Genomic DNA, 22,321 nt, shown 5'->3' with positions numbered 1-22,321 from the left:
ATTAAAGGGCTTTGGAAACAACATAAGCTTTATATCCAATATTTATGTGGCTATTGTGTCTCTTCATTTTATTGTCATTGCCCTATAAGATTTAGTGATGAACCATGATAGCTTAGCCTTCTGTATTATAAATGAGCATTGTTAGGGGGTTGTTAGATTTTATTGAAAGCTCTGTTGTATGTATGTAAAAGAGTGTGTGTGTGTGTGTGAGAGAGAGACAGAAAGAGACCTGGGTGCATATGAACCCATACAACAATTTGAGTGTAATTTTCATTGTTTCCAAGCACATTGTTGCAGCTATAAAACTATAATACCCATGATTCCATAGCATTGAGCCATATCAGTGAAAATGGTGTCAAACTGCATTAATTTTACAGTGTCGATGCACCTGGACTTGTGTATTCCTGCATAGCAAGGTATTGGGTTAGTTAGACTTTGTGGTCCTTTCCAACTCTATGAATTTATGACTTGTGCAGATCTACTAAAGTCAGTTAATTCAGTTACATTTTTCTTCTTCCTTAACAGGTTAGTATAGGGTGGAAAAGAATTCAATACATTTTAATCATTTTAATAACAAGTTGAGAAAATAACACCACCTTTGGAAATGTAAAACAAATTAATATCCATTTGAATTTTATTTTTGCCTAATTATAAGATTAAACATTTTCTTGCCTGGTCCCAAATTTCTTTTCTTCCTTTCCTTCTAGTGTCCCCAAAATTTGTGCATGGTGGATTTTCTTATTGATCATCATCAAGTCATTAAAGTATCTAAATGAAAGAACACTAGAAGTTTCTACCATTGTGCAAAGTTAGGTTTGGATATTAAAATCACAGCATTTATAAAGTATACTCGACGGATTCCCTGGCCCTAACTCCCCCCCTCCCTGCCTAAACTTGGAATCATAGTACGACACTATGCTAGTGTAAAAATAGTTGCATGAGTAATTATTTCTCATGGGGATCTTTTATCAGGAAGTGTGTATGTGTGAGCATTAGTGTAATTAATCACTTCATAAGCACGCACACAAACCTCTCCCTCCTTTTTTACTTGATGTGGGGAAATACTTCATTTCCCCTTCCTATAGTTCGTGAGCTCTCATAGCAACTACGCTGACATTTCTTTATGCTGTGCTTCTCTATAAGATCTTGGTCTTGATCTTCCACTTTGGTTAATGTGTGCAAATTCTCTTTTCTTTACATTTATGGAAAATATTTGAGACTTTTGTAGAGCTGGCAGCCTTGGTTGAGAATCAATGACGCTCAGGTTTTCAGAAACCTCTGAATAATATTTGCCCCCCACAAGATCCAACCAGTCCATACTTCAGGAAATAAAGCCCAACTGCTCATTGGAGGGAAGGATATTAGAGGCAAAGATAAAGTATTTTGGCCACAAAATGAGGAGACAGGAAAGCTTAGAGAAGACAATTATGCTGGGGAAAATGGCAAGAAAAAAGAAGAGGGGCCAACCAAGGGCAAAATGGATGGATGGCATCCTTGAAGTGACTGGCTTGACCTTGAAGGAGCTGGGCGTGATGACAGCCGACAGGGAGCACTGGTGTGGGCTGGTTCATGAGGTCAGGAAGAGTTGGAAGCAACTGAACGAGTGAACAACACACAAAATGCTACTCTATTTCATACTGAGATGTAGGTATGAACCTGACTTCATGAAGACCACATCAATAGAGCGTAATGTCTGCAGGTTCTGCTAATCTGGTTCTATTGTATGTTTGCTGGTGAGCTACTAGAGACTTCATCAGGCAGTCTCCGGGCTCCATTTCCATGCCGGCCATCAGATCATGTAAAGATATTTCTAGTGAGACTCAGTTTCTTCCACACATGAGAACAGAATCCAAAGACTGTTTTCAGAAGTTGGGTGTTACCTGACTCCTGAATGAAAAATGAAGAATGTGGGAGAAAAGATGGAGTAAGAGGCAAGACAAACATGGGATGGCTGGTCATCCCACAAGATGGGGAAAGACAGGCAGGGATGGGATAACACAGTTCCTTACATGTTCCCCCATTTTCCACCTCTAAATGTGATGAGATCCCATATAATTTGTGATCAAAAGGCACCCACTTAATCATGGGCTTCACTATGCAGGTGAAGGATAGCAATAATCAGTAATATGTTCACTTCAGTCAACTGGTCAGTAACACAAAATGCAGAGAAAAGCAAAATCAAGAAAATCATTTTTTTTAAACCCCAGAGCAAAAAGCTTAAGCACAGACATCCATAAACACATCTGAGATTTATTAGTAACCATTACCATTTTATCACCTAAGCAATAAGGATGTTAATTCCCTTCAAATGTAATAAAAAAAACCTAGAAATCATCTCAGAAGTGGATAGAGCATATCAGTTGTGACTGAAGACTTATGTGAGTTGTTGTCTAATATACTTGGAGGGCACTCAGTTTCAGGGGACTGGATTATCAATGTTCTCTAACTCCCTGATGAAAACTGTAATAAAAAACTGAATGACTCCATGGAGGAGCTTTAAAAGTGTCTGTTGCATGCACCAGCTTTCACTGCCCATGAATATACACTGATGTTAAATGTAGTTAGCTGTCACTAATTAGAGCTTATCATGAGTGTGGACAGCTGTATTCCCCCCTTTTAAGACAGCATATCAAAATGCATGTAGTTGTTACTGACAGTCAATGTAATGAGCCTTGACATCTGGTGGCTGGAGGAGAGCTCGCTTTCCATGGAGTGGTGAGTGCTATCCTTAGAGGGTTTTACAATGCAGGAATTGGTCTCATTTGCAGCATCCATATTCATGTTGGCTATGAATTGGAACATCCATGTGCTCTCCCTGGAATCCCAAATTTTGTTCTGTCTTGATCTGTTTTACACAGATAGAAAGTTTAGATTGCTCACGCCAGCTTTTTTGGCAAATGAGCAAAATCCAGCTTGGCAGTGTCATTGTGAACCAAGGGCAATGAGATAAAATAAATGAAAAAATATTTTCCAATCTTGCAGACATGTAAGAGGAGCATTTTACTCCTGATGTTTTTGGTTGTTTAGTTTAACACCTCTCTTGACTTTAAACAAACGGCTGCCTGGCTCCTCTTGGCCCTGTTTTTCAAAATGAGGATTTGTAGTATCAAGGCTTTTAATGCCATAGCTAAGTATGTAGTGTGAGATTGTCAAAATCAAGAATAGCTTTGTTATTGTTCCTTCTTACTTGAAGTAAGTGAGAGCAACATGTTGAAATTATACTCAGGAAGATGCCTTTCAGGCCTGTAAACAGATCATTTTTCTTCATTTTGGTGGGTGGGAATAGTTCGAATGAAATAAATTCTGTAAACCTGCTCAGTGATAAGTCAGGCAAAGCTATTTACTTTTCAGTAACATATTTCAGTGGGAGTGATTCTGATTCACATGGTTATTACTACTACTGCAAGAGAACATAATTGATAGAACTTAGTCCTGCCCCCATACATACACAACAAAAAGTGCATCTTTTAAGAGTTCTTTCTTTTTAGAGGTGGTGTCTACTTTAGTTACTGTCACTATCAATGCATTCCCTTTCTTGTTGCTATTTTGTAATTTAAGCTCAGCTGTCAATAACTGTGTGTAGACCAAGAAAGCCTGGAGCACCTAAGGTAATCCATTTTACATTTTATGACTCCTTCAGGGGGCTGATATTTATTGACTAATGACACTAAATTCTCTTAAATAGAATATCTTCCAAGGATGCAAGTTTCAAAAAAGGCTTACAGGCATGATAACTTCATTTGTTGTTTATGCCCTTTGGAGTTTTCCTGCAGATTGTTGCAGCCTAGACATGCCGCAGGAGCCCTTTGGTGCATAATGGGATGTGTTCCTGTCACAGCTGGATTTATGCACTGGCTAAGTAAGTTACAGTGTAGAATCTCAGATGATGAGGGACTTCATGCACTTGGAATGGATGCAATAATGTAATTGGGTCTCCCAAATGTGATATAACGTGATCCTTGGCAATTCTTAGTTCACATGGTTATGGCTCTGTTGTAACACACAGGTGTTACTCTTTACTCTGAATTACTTAGCTGACTGTACAAAACACAGACGTATCGTATCAGAAATAAAATATATTAGAAGACTGTTCAAGTAGTCTTGACCTTGCAAAATTATCAGGGAAGTGGGGAACTTTTGAATTTTGGTTCATTTTCCCACCAAAGATTTTTACTAGGCACTTCATAGGTTTCCTTGGAAGTTAGTTGCGTTATGCTGGCCTAGTAAACAAGCAAAGGATTTGTATGCTTCTGCAACAATAGGAAAGGATTTCCTTTAATCTGATAAAGCAGATAGCAGATTTATTCTAGCACCACTATCCTAGGACTAACACATACCATATTTCACTGCATAAAAGTCACACTTTTTCCCTTGGGTGGGGGAGAGGGTGTGACTATTTTGCAGTGAAATAGTCTCTTTGAGGGTGCAGCTGTGAGGGTAGGTGAAACCTCACCCACCTGTGCTTGCACCCTCCAAGTGTCGCTGTAGAAGGAGAGGCAGGCCAGTGGGTGAGTTCACCCACCCACTTGCTTCTCCCCTCCAAGCTAAACACTTCCGTTTGAGCTACAGAGCTTCCTCTGCAGCTCAGAGGCAGTGACAGGCAAGGAAGGGAGTTAACACACCTGCCCACCTCTCCCCTCGGCAGCTACGCTTTGAGGGCACAGCCATGTGGTCAGGTGAAGCTCTATGACTGTGGAAGGGACAAACAGGCAGGTGAACTCACTACCCTGCCTGCCTGCCCCCTTTTCTTGACACTGCAGGGCTTGACTTGCCTCCCAGCTGGGTACTAAAAGAGTATTTGCATCTTTTATTCACACACCCACACGAGTGAACTACAGGTGCGACTATGATGTGGGGAAAGACAAAAAATCATTTTTGTCTTCCCCAAATAAGGGGTTGTGACTATTATGTAATGAAATATGCTATATTCCCTGGGTGCTATGTCTCCACAGTGAATCAGAACCTTAACGTTGTTTCTGGCAGTTTTTCAACAATGAAACCTAGCTTGGAAACTTTCAGGAATCAAAATGGACTTGTGAGCCAGCATATCGAGGTGATGGCACCTGAATTCATAGTGTACAGTATACCTATCAGAGACCCAAAGTTATGAAAATCTTCTCTGACAATGTACCTTGGATACTAATCAAAGGATGCTGAGTTTAGAGGTTCAAAGGTTCTAGAGAAAGAAACTTTTCTAAGGAATGGAGTCACAAGATGCAAACAAATCTTAGATTTGGCCTCTGCTGGGAGGTGGGATGTCATAAATCAGAAAAAAAAGCAACCCAACAAACTCTTCCCAATCGGATGCACACAGAGGCTTACCCACCCAGCTTGGAGGAGAAGGAAGGAGGAAGCTAAGGGTTTGGTAAAGGTCCTGGAGCCCACTTCTGAAAGCCTCAAGCCTCTATAAATTTTTGGGGTTGCTTTTTGATAGTCTGCTCCCATGGTCTTGCCCCAACAGTATGGGCTCCCTGGAGATCCCTGAAAAACCATTCAGAGTGATTGCCATTGGCTCCACTTCTGTGGAAACTAGGATTGATCCCTAGATAAGTCGACCCATATTTTCATGGTAAATTTTAGTCCAAAATATTTCTCATAGTTTTTGTAGACATAGGAAAGTTTGAGATGATTTCCCAGTTTGGGAAAGTGTTGCTGCCCAAGTGTCACCTATTTGAAGTGTGACTAATAGAAATGTGCCATTGAGAATGACTGATGAAAAAGAAATGCAAACAAGATGATTATGTAGCACTGAACATACATAAATGGTTTATCATTTCATTTCTACAAAATAATTTTAGTTGCAACATGTTAAGCTTATGAAATGGAATAATTTGCCTCTCATCAAGCTTACAGGCTGTTTAATTTTACACAATGAGTTCTATTTGCATTGTTAACCTTTCACATACCTATATTTTATTGACAATTATTCTCGGGGGAGCTTTTTTGCTATAGGCCAAATGCTTCCTGAGAGGCACAATCCCTACTACTTATCTTGAAAGTGTTGTGTATAAAAGGTTTATCCCTCAAACATGCTCCAAATGTTGACTAATAGGAATTCTACTCAGCACCTAACATTTCGTTTGAGGAAGAACAAAAACCTTAATACTTGTCATGTTTTATGAGAGAACCCACTTTTTATGGCTTTTCCTTGATGCTAATGACAGCAGTTCCAGGCTTTCTTCCAGCTTAATTTTACACTTCTGGGACTAATTTATTTTATTTTCTGACAATGGGAGTAATGTATAGTAAGTTTGGGAAACACAGAAACAAATGCTCAATCAGCATAATTGCTTTTGCAGCAAGTAAAAGACTTTGTATATGTGAATGCAACACAATGGGTATCATCCCTGGAGTCTAATTAAGCAAGGGAGGCAAGTCCCAGTTGGGTGGATACAAATGCAATCTTCAGCTAACTTGATCTCTCCCACCGTTGACTGAGGTAGCATAAATGAAATGTGAACTTTTGACATTTCCTCACTTTTGAGAGGGGCAAAGTATTTTTGTGTGCAAATTACGCAATTTTTCCATTGTGTCTTGGCTGCCTGTTCACCTGAAATTCTAGACTAAAATTGTTTCTTCTCATAAACGTCTAGGAAATTAGGACCAAGATACTGTAAGTCTGTTGAACGTTGAATTGCCCACTGGATTCATAACTACCTTTCCAGTCAACTTTTATTACTACATCAGAGCTTTGTAACTCAAGACAGTTATATTAACCAGAAGATGGAAGAGGCAGCACATGGATCAGCTATTTTAGCTCTGATCCCAATAAGTAGCAATAACTTGGTTAATGGGGTGGAAATGGTGGATTCCTTAGAGGGGAGTGACCATGTTTTTCTAGAGTTTGTTATATGGCCGAAAGAGGAAATCAAGCATAGTCATACACACATTTTACACTTTAAGAAAGTTTATTTAAGTAAATTTAGGGAACTTCTAAATTTACTTAAATAAACTTTCTTAAAATTTAGGGAACTACTAGAGGTGCAGCAGTTCCCTAATGGTGGCACAGTGAGTGAGCACCATCCCCCAAAGTCTGACTCGACTAGACTTAATGTCAAGGGTAAACCTTTACCTTCCTAGGGAACTACTGTGTGTGATACCATGATTAGAAATACTAAAAGAGAAGGGAGTTCATAATGGATGAGAATTCCATAAAAATGAGATATTGAAATCATAATTTCAAACTGTTCCATTGAGGATGAAAAATAGGAGACGTTCAAAGAAATCAGAGTGGATCTCTAAAGAACTTTTAACTGAACTAAGATTTAAAAGAGCTATGTACAAGAAATGGAAAAGTGGGAAAATTCAAATAATGAACACATGTAGAGAGAAAAGCTAAAGTGTAGAATGAGGTCAGCCTTGCTGAAGGAGTTAAAAGCAATAAAAGGGTGGGTTTTTTATAATTTCAGTAGCAAAAGGAAGAATGGATACAGTAGGGCAACTGCAAGGAGATGACAAAATATGGTGCAGAGGAAGGCAGAGCTCAATGACTTCTTTCTCTTCTCCCAAATAGAAAACTGTTTTTATTCTGGAGATAATAGATCAGATGTGACATTGGGGAATTGCAGAACAGAACAAGTAAAGAGGTGGTACAGAAGTATCTGGCTACTCTAGATTAATTCAAGTCTCCATTGCCTGATAAATTAACAGAAATGGCAGAAGTAGTCTCAGAACCACAGGCAATATCTTGGGAAATTCCTGGAGAACTTGAGTCCCATCTAACTAAAGAGAGCATTAATACCAGGAAAGATTCTAGAAGAGATCATGAAATAGACAATCTGTAAATGTTTAGAAAGTCATGCTATCTCTATCTATCTATCTATCTATCTATCTATCTATGCTCTGTTCATTTTGAGTGACATAACTCAAAATCCACTGGACAAATTGCTGCCAAATTTGACCACAAGACACCCACTAATCCAAGGAGTGACCATCACTAAAAAAAATCAATTTTGTCATTTGAGAGTTGGCACGGATATTCTATATGCTGAAATATGAACGCAGATAGAGTTAGGGGGAAATAGATCTTGACATATGGGAGTTGAAGTTACTGGGATTTATAGTTCACCTAGATTCAAAGAAAATTCTGAAGGCCACCAATGATAGAATTGTGCCAAACTTCCAGCACAGAACCTCCATTACCAACAGAAAATACTATCTTTTCTGGTGGTCTTTGGCAACCCTTCTGACACCCCCTCATGACCCCCTTAGAGATCCCTACCCCCAGGTTGAGAAATGCTGCCTTAAGGCCATCCAGTCCAAATCCCTTCACCAGGGCAAGAAAATATAATCAAAGCCCTCCTGACAAAGAGCCATCCAGACATAGATATAGATAGATATATATGATTCACACATACACACATATATATGTATATGACAGATATAGTATCATAGATTTGAAAGGGACCCCTAAAGAAGGACAATTATATGTTGCATGTTCCAGAGTAGGCAAACCAGTCAATCTCTACATCAAAATTGACAAAGAACATCAAGAAATACTGTTTACCCACAGGCATAAAGAAATTACATAGATTAGAAACCAACACTTTCTCATTACTTTATTTTCCAGATCACCAGACTGGGCCACAGCAATGCGTGGCAGGTTACAGCTAGCAGTTATTAAAGATCAACATGGGGTTCCCAAAAACAAATCATGGCATGTAGATGCGCAAGCTTTGAAAGAAATGCAGGGAATGTAGCATATGATTTTAGCAAGACCTTAGACAAGGTCTCTCTTGATATTCTTGCAAACAAACCAGGAAAATGTGGTCTAAATGGTGCTGTTGTTAGATGGATTTGTAATTGATCACCTGCTCAAAAGAGAGATTTATTTATGTACTTACTTATTTCATTTCTACCCCAGAGGGGACTCAAGGCCTCTCCAGAAAGGGTTCCTCCTAGTTCTGGAGAGAAATGACCAGCAAGATGACCAGCCTTGGGCCAAGTGCTATTCAACTTCTTAAATGACTTTGATGGTGGAATAGAGGTCATGCTTATCAAATTTGCAGATGGCAACTAATTAGGAGCTGTAGCCATTTAAGGCCGGCTCTTAAATGGCTACAGAAAGCTGCCCATAATTAAGAGTGGGGAAAGACCCTCATTGACCATCTCCTGCCCACTGGCTGGATCCTAAAATGTGGATGTTGTGCTACTTTCTCAGTTGATTCATTTCTTTGATAGATACTGGCTTTGTGCCTCCTGAGACAATGCTTCAAGAGGGAGAATGGCAAGACTCTCTTAAGTCACGGATTTCAAATCTGAGTCCTGGCCAATGACAGATGGCAAGAGCTATTCAACAGGGAAATTTAGGTTTGTTTGGGTTAAATGGAACAGCTGAAAGAAGAAATTCCTTTGTTAGGATGTATTGTCATTGACCATCAAAGGGCAAACCAATTTGTCAAAGAGCAGCAAATTAATCTATCACAGAAAATAATTCTGCTAGTTTAACCACTGCATTCTAGAAGAAAACTTGTTACTTTTTCCAAAACATTTTCCCTGCTGAGAATTAAGAAGAGTTATTAAATTTGAGAGAATGTACATGGTTCAACACACAAACACAGCATATTGAGGGGAAAATGTACTGTTTCTTCTCTCACCTTCCCTCCCTCCTGCCCTGTCTGGATAAAATGTGATAGGCTAGGACATGCTGTAATTTGTTTCAAAGATAAATTATGTGGCAATTTATTCCAAAGGACAATTGGGTGACTAATCTCCTACCATTTCTGACACACAGCTGTAGTAAAATGCAGATCAGGTTGGTTGTTTTAACAGAGGGATCATTTAATTTGCTTTTTTATTTTCAGCTAATGAAATATTTGTGAGCCTCCTGGCATGTGATAACATATTTTCCTATGTATAAAAGTGTTTAGCCAGATGTAGTATTTGATTTGATTTACAGGCACATCCAAGAACAAGATAAATGGTGACATGAACTCCAGTTCTAACTATTTCTGTTCCCTCATACTCTTTTATCAGCATACAGGGACTGTTTAGATTCTAGGCACCAATCCATATATTTAAACATTTAGTACTAATAAGGTGTAATTGGCATGGAATCCAAGCATACTGGCTCTCTTAAGATTGTTATGTCTTAGAAATGTTTTTGTGAAAGCATCAAATGCAGAAAACGAAGTACTGTATGGTGAAACTGCTGTATCCCTGGAGGATACAGTCCAAGAATGGACCTCTCAGCGGCCTTCGATACCGTCGACCACGGTATCCTTCTGGGACGCCTCGCGGGGATGGGTCTTGGAGGTACTGTTCTGCAGTGGCTCTGCTCATTCCTCGAGGGCCGGTCTCAGAAGGTGTTACTGGGAGACTCCTGTTCAACCCCACAACCGTTGTCTTGTGGAGTTCCTCAGGGTTCAATACTGTCTCCCATGTTGTTCAACATCTACATGAAGCCGCTGAGTGAGATCATCCGGAGTTTCGGAATGCGATGTCACCTGTACGCAGATGATGTCCAACTCTGTCACTCCTTTCCACCCGCTACTAAGGAGGCTGTCAAAGTCCTGAACCGGTGCTTGGCCGCTGTGACGGTCTGGATGGGGGCGAACAAATTGAAATTGAATCCAGACAAGACAGAGGTACTCCTGGTCAGTCATAAGGCCGAACAGGGTATAGGGTTACAGCCTGTGTTGGATGGGGTCGCACTCCCCCTGAAGACGCAGGTTCGCAGTTTGGGTGTGATCCTGGACTCATCGCTGAGCCTGGAACCCCAGGTTTCGGCGGTGACCAGGGGAGCATTCGCACAGTTAAAACTTGTGCGCCAACTGCGACCGTACCTTGGGAAGCCTGACTTGGCCACGGTAGTCCACGCTCTGGTTACATCCCGTCTTGACTACTGCAACGCTCTCTACGTGGGGTTGCCTTTGAAGACGGCTCGGAAGCTCCAATTAGTCCAACGGGCAGCAGCCATGATACTAACGGGAGCGGAGCGCAGGGAGCACACAACTACTCTGCTGCACCAGCTCCACTGGCTGCCGATCTGCTACCGGGCCCAATTCAAGGTGCTGGCGTTGGCCTTTAAAGCCCTAAACGGTTCTGGCCCAACTCACCTATCCGAACGTATCTCGGCCTATCAGCCCACCAGGACCCTAAGATCTTCGGGAGAGGCTCTGCTCTCCATCCCGCCTGCTTCACAGGTGCGGCTTGCGGGAACGAGAGACAGGGCCTTTTCTGTGGTGGCCCCTCGGCTTTGGAACGCCCTCCCCATAGAGGTAAGATCAGCCCCTTCGCTGATGGTGTTTCGGAAAAGACTGAAGACATGGATGTTCAAACAAGCATTCGGTTAATCCGGTGCAAGGAATTTGACGATTAAGGATTGGTAATCATGGACGATGAAATTGGATTGTGATTCTAGTTAAGAGATGCACTGGATTATATTGGTAGCCCAATATTATGTATTGTATGTTGTTTTTATGCATTTTAAATTGAATATTGTGATTGTTTGCAGAGTTGTAAACCACGTTGAGTCGCCAATTTAGGCTGAGAAACGGCGTTATACAAGCGCAGTAATAAATAAATAAATAAATAAATAAATAAGAATGGCCATGGATACTTGAAATTGTGGTTAATGACAAACCCTATATTTTGACTATACTTGAACTTGAAACATAATGTATAATTGATATAGAGAACCTAGAGGGGTCGACAGTAATCTCTGGTAATGGTGGGATGATAATTTTGGAGCATGTTTAAGTAATATGGTGGCTATTGAATCTATGGAGAAAAATCTGTAAATCAAAGCTCCTGCCTAATGATGTGAGATAACAGCATAACTTCTAGAATATTGGTCTCCTTTGTGTAAGCTTTAACTGTTTATTGATTTCATGGTTCTAGACAATTCAGCGCAAAATTAATATCACAGAGAAGAAACAAAAGGACAGCAATTGGCATTAACTTAATGTGGTTTTGATCAAGGCAGAATAATACATGACAATGCGGCACACTGACACAGCACCCATAAAGAGAAGCATATACTGCATCATCTTGTAGAACTCCATGGCCTATGTGTGAACTTGGTTTTAATTTTTTTAATACCTTCTGATACATTTCATCATTGTGTTCCCTTTGGGAACTTTTTGTTGTTTATTCGTTCAGTCGCTTCTGACTCTTCATGACCAGCCCACGACAGAGCTTCCTATTGGCTGTCGCCACCCCCAGCTCCTTCAGAGTCTGGGAACTTATGCAGTATTTATGCATGTTGTTTGAATTCTTGTGTTCTTAATACAGTATTTACTCAAATCTAACACTCACCTTTTTTAGTTAAATGACCTCTCCAAACTTAGGGTGTGCATTGGATTTGCGTCCTACAGTCATCTTAGTGCTGAGCCAGAGCCACAGGAGAAGCTGCTTCAGAAGCTGCATCTGGAGCTCCTATTTGAGGGACGTAATCTGTCATTTAATTGCCATGGCTCATGATTGTACAATCCTGGGATTTGTAGTTTGGTGAGGCATCTGCAGTCTTTGGCAGAGAAGACTCTCAATACCTTGTCAAACTACTGCCCTCATGATTCCATAGCATTGAACCAAGGCAGTTGAGGTGAATTCATTCTACAGCATAGATGTATCAAAAGGTTTTCCTTTCCATTGCTAGAAGTTTGATGCTCTAATACTTTTTTAAAAAAGAAGGAATCCTAAGCAGGCAGCAACTGCAATTAGCATCTTCTTTTTTTTAACCAAATGACAAAGAGTGCATCTTTTGCCTCTGCACTTTACATTTGGCAGCAAATCCTTCATTTGGTTTCAATGTTTTGGAAATAGACTTGAGTAAAATATGGAGAAGTTCATTCTTTATTGGATCTTTCCATATTCAGTTATTTGCCTTAATCAGGGGAGAATGAGTTTGGTAATCCACCTAGTGCAGTGATTCTTAACTTGTGGGCCATGAGCCACGAGGATGAAAATCTTCCTCTATTTTATTTTATTTTACTTTATTTATTTCTGCTCCTTTCACACCACCTGCTACTCCTTCCCTGTCACTGACCAGCCCGTCCCCTTGGATAGACCACATCAGCTCTAGATTATTAATTATGGTTTTCTGTGGGTGAGTGGATGGCGACTACTGGATGACATATGTTCTGTATCAGAAAGAAGAGCTGATGTGGTCTATCCAATGAAATTTTCTGAATCAGTACCTCAAATAACCAAGCCAGATCTAAAATTGTCCAAAAACTGATTTGCCAGGGACCACTAATGGAGAGTGGTCCCTGGTCAAGTAGTCCCTGGTCAAAAAAAAGGTTGGGAACCACTGAGCTAGTGGCTATGTTTCTTAAAAGGTTCGAACACACCTTTCTGAAAACAGTGCTCTGCTAAGTCAACTTACATGATTTAAAACGCAAAACATATGCAGCTGATATTCCAAATGCACAAATACTGCCATCGACAGCTTGAAAATATTTTTCCCCAGAAAATTTCTGAAAAAGCAAACCTTGATTTCACCATTTTATATGAAGGACACCATTGGACATTTGTGGATTTTATCCTCTGGTGATCCTGGAACCAAACCATAGTGGATAGCAAGAGCGCACTGTAATTACAACTTCAATATATATATATAATAAAAGGCTCTAGTGACTGATTTTTGGGGAAAAAACCAAAATTGTGGTACTTGGAGCTGTGCAACAGACAAACAGTGATTATCTTTGTTTTGCACAGGACTCAGCATATATGTTCAATATCGTTTTCGTGGCATAGCAGTCTCTTGAGGCAGAAAAGAGACTGTCATTTGTCAAAAGTCTGTATGTTCCAACATAACAGCAAACCAGGCTACATATCTTGATTTGTTTACCCTAACAAACCTGAGTTCAAACTTTGGCCTGACTTTGATCCTAACCAGAACTGGAAGAAGCCAGGATTTGAAAACCATGCTATAGTATTATGTCTGCATGATCAGCTTCAAAGCTTAGTTTTTGTTCCAATTCTGAGAACACTATATTGTTTAAAAAACAACTTGAATTCCTTTTCTACCTAGTAAATGTTTCTTCTTGAGGAATATGATAGGAAATACTTATAGCTTGAACTTTCAACTATACTTGTTGGTTGTATATTGTAATGATGGGTTTGCATTTGATTTTGTTGTGTTGTTTGTGATCTTCCTTCATCCTATGTTTTCTGGCCTTGGGCAGGGCAGGTTTACCGCTTCTGTACACTTGAGGGCACATGGCTGCTAGAGGAGAATTCAACAAATCCCTGGCGAAACATTTCTGCCTGTACACTTCCTGATGAAGTAAGTGAGCAAGATTTTGCTTGAAGAACTAGTAGCCTGAATGCAATGTCTTCTCTTCTCAAATACTAAAGCTGTGCTGTTGTATAAATAAATTGTTTTCTTTCAGAGGTGACAGAACCTGTAGTGCTCTTCAAGTTGTTCTGAAATACTCTGATTCTTTCATACGTTCAGTGTAATTAAATCCAGTAACTTGGGCACATCATTCTTATCTTCCGATACTAAAACAGAAGCTGTGAATAGAGAAGACCACTTGACTTTGTGCCACTTAAACAAAACAAGAATTAATGAAGTCATACAATTGGTTTCTCATTACTTCTTCAATTGGGCTGCATGTCACCTCTGAACATTTGGGTGCCCCTCCAAGTTTCCATGACTGAATTCTCTGGCAAATAGTGCTCTGCTGCCATTTTAAACAATGTTGCAAAAGGGACTTTGAACAAGCACTTTTTTTTCAAACACACTTCATGTGTCTCCTGCTTGAAAGCTACATTTTTTTTGCCACCACACTTCTTAATTTTGGCAATGCAGTAGCAAAGAACGTGCCACCTGATTTCTGCAAGACACTGCAGTTTCTGGTCAAAGGACATTTAACATAATGCCAAGTTTTTAACTTTGTGTTTTTAAATACATTAAAGCTGTATCCAATTCGCTTCTGACACGATTAAACCTGATGTCTAGGGAAATTGAAAAGTCAAAGATAAAGTTACCCATCGTGAATTTAGGAAGATAAAACAGAATAAATAATTTGAGATGGTTGAGAATGGTTGTGTAAGAGATCTTAGTCTTGTAAATGGTTTTTACTGCTTTTATTACTTTGTCGTAAACTGGACCATGTTTTCTTACAATATTTCATTTCACCAAAATGTGCCTTTCCCTCTAATTAATAACTACCTGATCTTTTTGAAATAACTCAGTCATAAAGCATCAGTCTAAACCAAAGGAACTCAGAGATCCAAACCTTATGAATTAGTTGATGTTACATTCAAAACTTTTGCAGCTAGTTTAGCCATTCACAAACAACTAGGTCAAAATTTGCAGTTCTCAGTAGTTGAATTTTAAAGTGTATAAATGCTGCCCATCACATGGAACAAATTATTTTAGGGTCATCCTGTAAGAGCTAGATTATAAATAACTACCAGATAAATCTGATAAATGGAACATTCCAGAGTTAACAATAGACTGCATACAGTCTTAGTTATCTCTACAACAATCTTTCCAACAATTATACCTTATGAAGTAAAACAAAACAAAAACAAAACAAATGTTTTGCCCAGGGCTAATCTATTACTTATTTACTTTATTTATACCCTGTCTTTCTCACCTTAAAGGGGACTCAAAGTGGCAACACAGACACAACAATAAACCAAGCATATCAAACTATAAAACAGTTAAAACATTTAAACAATTAAAACACGTAAAACATTACAGACTGAAATGTGCTGGCCTTTTAAGCCAGTAAAACATCCATCAAAAGTGAGCTTGCAGTGTCCTTTTAGACAACTGGAGCCACAGGATGGTTGGCCACAATATCAGATTACCCAGGCCTAATCTGTCAAGTTGTTGATCACGAAGCATGAGAAGTATTCTGTTTGGGGGAACAGATAGAAGTCAGGAAATGGCAGGATCTCACTAGCCTCACATATAGCTTTCAGGGCCCTTTTACACATGACTAAATCCCAGGAGGAAAATGGGATATTATATCCCAGTTCCTCCTGGGATTCAGTCCCCATTTCCAACCCAAACCCCATGCTTTCTCTGTAGATGTGGCTGGCTACATGCCATCCTGGGTCAACCAGCCCCCTTCCCAGCCTCACATTTAGTCCCTTTTGCAACATCAGTGATGCCCCAGGAGGTTGGGGGGGGGGGTTCCCTCTTCCTCTCCCCCATCTCCCTATACATTATGTTGACATGCCAGGAGCTCTGGACTAGAGGGGTCTGAGCATGCAGCCAGGTGTGTCAGGTAACTTTAGAGGCTAAATGGGAGAGTGGGGGAGCTTTCGAGCTCCTTCAAGCTCTAGGAGCCCAAAGAACCAGGATCGCTGTGGAGATTGACCCCCAGGATTGTGAAAACGTTCCCAGGAGTTAATACCCACAGGCCCAGCACCTCAATAGATCCAGACCTTTAAGTACAGTCAAGATTAGATGAATTGTCAATTTAATCTGGAGTAAACTGGGAAATCTGGAAAATTCATCAGGGATTTTAGAGCCTGTATAGAAGGGCCCTCAGATGTAATATCAATTAACTACAACCAATTCTGGACAATAGCTTTGCTCTCTCAAAGGCTGTTAGTTTACACATCTATAGACAGTATACCACTCTCAAAAAGTTATAATTTGTAAAAAGACATGCAACACAGACAGGGAGATACAAGAGCTTGTAACAAACCCAAATACCAAGCTTTGCCCACTCATCTACTCAGGAAATACCCTCACAAGATCCAAATACATCACTGACATATTACAGGTACTTTTACTTGCTCATCCTTTAACAACGATACTTTTCAGCACCCTACATTGAACAAATAAGTCAGTCTCTGAATCAGAGGATAAACTGACATAAATTAGTAACTGGAATACACAAACACTTATTACAGAACACTTCAGTCTTCTTGACTAGGCCTGGGTAACAACGGAAAAATTTGTTTCTAAAATCGATTTGTATTTGGGGTTTTTTTTTGTTTCGATATTTAAAATAATTACAAAATTTTCCTTTTAAAAAGTTCGATATTTACGAAATTCCATAAATGGTAAAAAATTAACGAATCGATTTCCGAAACAATAACGAATCGATTCGTTAATGGCGGACGCGACCGCGAAATATGCTAAAAAACCTCCAAAAACTTCTGAAGCTTCCCTCTCCCTCTGTTCTTGACTGTTGGTGTGATATTATAATTTATTTTCACTAATTAAACCATAAAACTGGCCCAGACATGCGGAAATAATAACGAAACGACCTCAGAACAATAACGAAACGAATACAATAACGAAATACGAAGCATTTACAAAACGTGTTTAAAAATTCGTTTTTTTAAATAATTGCTCCAGAATGGTTCGTTATCGTTTTGTAATTGGAAAAATTAACGAATTATTAACGAATTACGAATTAACGAAACCGCCCAGGCCTATTCTTGACCATTCCATCTTTCATCTAAAAAGATTTGTCCTTGAACAAAAAATCCCCTACAAATCATAGAACCATAGAATAATAGAGTTGGAAGAGACCACATGGGCCATCTAATTCAACCCCTTGCCGTGCAGAAAAAGCACAATCAAATATTCAGAAGAGTAATATATTTTGAGTATATCCACAAACTGTAGTACATCAACAGTAGATGAACAGAGAGTCTAGCTTCCTGGTATTCTACAGATATCATAATACTAGTTGACACCCCAACCTCATGAGGGCTCTCTTGCCCAGTTTATCACATCTCCTTTCTGGTTCAGAGCCAGCACCACACTATATTCTAATTGCTCACTCTATCATTCATGTGGTTATCTAATCACTCTGGCTTTAGACAACATCTTCTCCTTGCCTTTGGCCCCAACTATTCTTAAAACAAAACTTGTCACTTAATCATCATTCCCACAATGTTTGCTTTTCTGTAACTATCCACACAGGCTGCCTATAAAAGACTGGGCACATTGCTTCGTGCATTTGAGGAAGTAGATTTAAGTCTACAAAAGTTTATGCTACCAACTTATTTCTCTCAGTCTCTAAGGTACTGTGAGATCTCTTTGCATACTAATAATTCTGTACAGCATTGTTGTGTTGCCTATGTTGTTGTAAACAGTGAGGCCGAGAGACAATGCCCACAAACTTCAAACAACATGAAAATTCACCTTCTGTTTCCTTGAAACAGAAGCTTTTCAAGTCCAGCATTCCATTCCCAATGCAGACAAGAAAATGCCTATTGGAAACCCTTAAGCATGACATGAGTGGAATATCCCTCCTATTCATTTTATGCAGCAGTTTTGTATGCAGAACCAATCTGCACCAAGAACTTTCTATAGTTCCTTGGCAAGGATAGCTACTGGGACTGTGAATAAAATAAATAGAAAACAGAATGGAGAAGAAAATTTGCAAGTTTCAAATTAGGTTAATTGAAATTCAAGAAGTCCCCAAGCTGTCTTTCTTATGCATGCTTTCATTCTTCTCTGAATGTCTGTGGTATCGCAGTGTACTGTGCTCAGAGAAGCGGAACTGCGGTAGTGCAAACCACATGCAGGGCCCTTTTTTCTCTCCATTCACTCTTTAAAGGTTTATTTCACAGTTATGAAGAAGGCTGCCAAGAAGGCAGATGCTTAACGAGAGTGCTTGGCCGTGCAGCACCTGTCTCCTTTTAATAAAAAAGAGAACTTTAGGGGGTAATGATATGGAAATTTTGAATACTGTATGGCAGCTTAAAATGTCAATACTTATTTTTATTTTTCATTTTAGCCAGTTTGACCATTTTATTTTCACAGTTCTGGTCACAATTTTGATCTGGTGAAGATCACTATGGTCCTTAATTTTAAAAAACTGGCAACATTGGACTATCTTTCTTTCAAACATATTATGCAAAGTAAAATTGCATTGTAAGGTTATCAGTTATATATAATGTTCTAATGTTTAAGCAATGAGGGGATTAAAAAAAATCATAGAATCATAGAGTTGGAAGAGACCTCATGGACCATGCAGTCCAACCCCATTCTGACAAGAAGTAGGAAAATCACATTCAAAGCACCCCTGACAGATGGCCATCTAGCTTCTGCTCCATAGAAGGAGCCTCCATCACACTTTGGGGCTGAGAATTTCACTGTTGAACAACTCTCACAGTCAGGAAGTTCTTCTTAATGTTCAGCTGGAATCTCCTTTCTCATAGTTTGACGCCATTATTCCGTGTCCTAGTCTCAAGGGCAACAGAATACAAGATTGCTCCCTGTGACTTCTTCTCACATATTTATACATGGCCCTCATCATGTCTCCTCTCAGCCTTCTCTTCTTCAGGCCAAACATGCCCATCTCTTTAAGTTGCTCCTCATAGAGCTTGTTCTCCAGACCCTTGATCATTTTAGTCACCCTCCTCTGGACACATTCCAGCTTGTCAACATCTCCAATCAATTGTGGTGCCCAGAATTGGACACAGTATTCCAGGTGTGGTCTGACCAAGGCAGAATAGGGGGGTAGCATGACTTCCCTGGATCTAGACACTATATTCCTATTTACGTAGGTCAAAATCCCATTGGCTTTTTAAGCTGTTGCATTACATTGTTGGTTCATGTTTAACTTGTTATCCTCCAAGATCTTTTTCACACGTACTGCTATTGAGTCAGGCATCCCCCATTCTGTATTTTTGCATTTCATTTTTTTTCTGCATAAGTGGAGTAGCTTACATTTGTCCCTGTTGAACTTCATTTTTTTTTTTTAGTTTTGGCCCATCTCTCTATTCTGTTCAGATAATTTTGAATTATGCTCCTGTCTTCTGGAGAATTAACTATCCCTCCCAATTTGGTGTCATCTGCAAACTTGATGATCCTGCCTGCTAACCCTTCATCAAAGTCTATATTATTAAAGATTTGGAACAGAACTGGGCCCAGGACAAAACCCTGCTTATGGCACTCCACTCGTCTCTTCAAAAATATGCATATGTTTTTAAATTATTAAATTTGTTTCTGATTATTAAAAGAAAGACAGGATATAGATGGTGATGATGATGATGATGATGATAATGTTGAGCTGCCAAAATATCTGAATATTTTGGCAGCTCAATTACATCAGTAATTCAATTGAAATATTGAATATTGCTAGTGTTAAATCTATCGTTTAACACTAATGGTGATGTGTTATCTTCCTACTACTGTAGTATCAGTGCTTTAGTGCTTAAGAAGGCATAAAAGAGCCATGTGTTAAGTTCTAAAACACGGGTAAACAATTTAAAAGAATATATGCTTTGCTGAATACCCAAAAACTCCTTGGTGCCATTTTGCCAAATTTGTGTAATTTCTTCCTCCCAGAACAAGACAAGTATGGAGCATTTCCAAAATATATAGTTTTAAACCTCCAACAATTATCTGATTTAGATAACCCTTACTAAAAAATATGTTATGGTTACCAGGAATTGTGGCATAGAGGTTTTGTTATACAAGATGCAATCAGAGATTCATAGTCATAATTAAAACTGTGTTGTCAAAGGCTTTCATAAACAGAATCATTGTAGTGTTGTGTGGTTTCTGGCCTGTATGACCAAGTTCTAGCAGCATTTTCTCCTAATATTTCATTTGCATCTGTGGGTGGCATCTTCAGAGGATCTGAAGATTTTGTTTTTATGTGAGGAGTTACGGGAGAAACTGCGAATTGCTTCTGGCATGAGAGAATTGGCTGTCTGCAAGAACGTTGCCCAGGGGATGCCCGGATGTTTGATGTTTTACCCTCCTGTGGGAGGCTTTTCTCATGTCCCCGCATGGGAAGCTAGAGCTGATATGGCAGCTCACCCCACTCCCCAGGTTCAAACCACCAACCTGTCAGTCAGCAGTCCTGCCAACACAAGGGTTTAACCCACTGTGCCACTGGGGGCTCCGATCTGAAGATGCTGGGATCTGAAGATGCCAGCCACAGATGCAGGTGAAATATCAAGAGAAAATGCTGCTAGAACACTGCCATACAACCCAGTTTTCCATACTCCAGTTCCCTGTTTCATTTCTACCATAAATATTGCATATTATCTTGATTGTGGATAATAAAACATGAGAGAGAGAGAGAGATGGAGATGGAGATGGAGATGGAGAGAGATGGAGGAAGAAGCGAGTGAGAGAGACAGTTTTGGTTTGGGTATTCAATCAGCCTCAAGTGTTTATAAAAATTATAGAGCTTTAGTGGAACTAAAAATGGGATCCAAATTTATATTGTAATAATGCAGATACGTGTATCATCAAACTATTTTTTCCCTTGGAGTGAAATACAGCCTTCTCTATTCTCCCACTCATCTCCTGCCCAATGGAGGGGTGAAACTGAAGCTACTTTGCTGTTTTATAGGATTCACCAGAAAGACAGATGCTATTCCTTTCGGTCATCTACACAACTGGCTATGCGCTTTCTTTTTCTGCCCTTGTCATCGCAAGTGGCATCCTCCTCGGATTCAGGTAAGCGTTATATGGCTGGAAACAGTAAGAGAGTTCTAAGCTTAAAAAGCATTTGATTACTATCTATTACCCTAAGGATTCCTGTTGAATAAGTTCAGAAATGCAATAAAATATTTAGTTCAAAACAACTTCAAAATTAAGTTTCACATAAATATTCAAAAAACCTGGCGAAATCTGACTTTAAAGATATAGTTCTGGTAAGTCATTGAACTCTGCCGAAATTCCCAAAAGGCACCAGATCCCAAATGATCTTGGAATCTAAGCAGGAACAGCTTCGTATATTAGTTGGATAGGATACTATCAATGAATACCAAGTGTTGTGGGCTATATTTATTTACCACACTTCTATCCCACCCTTCTCAACACTGAATAGGACTCAGGGTGGCCTTACAGAGGCAACAATTCAAAAAATAAACAAAAACATTAAAAACCAAACAAATTAAAGCATAACATTAAAACATCAATTAAAATAACATAATCAAGGTCATATTCCAGGGCCATTCCGAGTCATTGCTATGTTAATTTATAGTTTATTATCACACTGCTCTCATTACTGACCAAAAGCATGATCCCAGAGCCATGTTTTTAATATTTTCTGAAGGTCAAGAGGGAGGGGGTCAATCTAATTTCACTGAGGAGGGGGTTCCATAGACAAGGGGCCACCACTGAGAAGGCCCTGTCTCTCATCCCCACCAGTTGTGCTCAGATGGGACTGAGAGCAGGGGCTCCTCCAATGATCTTAGGCTCCGAGGTGGATCATAGAGGGAGATATGTTCAGACAAGTAACCATTTTAGGGCTTTATAGGCTAAAGCCAGCACTTTGAATTATGCTTGGAGGCAAACGGCAGCCAGTGGAGCTGATGCAACAGGAGAGTTGTATGCTCCCTGCACACCGCTTCTGGTGGGCAACCTGGTTGCCACCAGTTATATCAATTGATGCTTCTTAACAGTCTTCAAAGGCAACCCCACATA

The 22,321-nt window shown here is 39.6% G+C and overlaps 1 protein-coding gene across 1 annotated transcript in view; it reads left to right on the top strand.

The window, feature by feature from the left end:
* The window catches only part of GLP1R (glucagon like peptide 1 receptor), a 131,171-nt gene that overhangs the window by 56,278 nt on the left and 52,572 nt on the right, over positions 1–22,321 (top strand). Inside the window, exons 6-7 of the mRNA XM_060754084.2 lie at positions 14,130–14,230; positions 21,243–21,349. Coding sequence (XP_060610067.2) covers positions 14,130–14,230; positions 21,243–21,349 — 208 coding nt within the window. The remainder of the gene's footprint in view (positions 1–14,129; positions 14,231–21,242; positions 21,350–22,321) is intronic.

Source organism: Anolis sagrei, chromosome 1, assembly GCF_037176765.1.
Source record: "Anolis sagrei isolate rAnoSag1 chromosome 1, rAnoSag1.mat, whole genome shotgun sequence".
In the NCBI taxonomy this organism is placed as follows: Eukaryota; Metazoa; Chordata; class Lepidosauria; order Squamata; family Dactyloidae; genus Anolis; species Anolis sagrei.
This window is presented reverse-complemented; position numbering and strand designations above follow the sequence as displayed.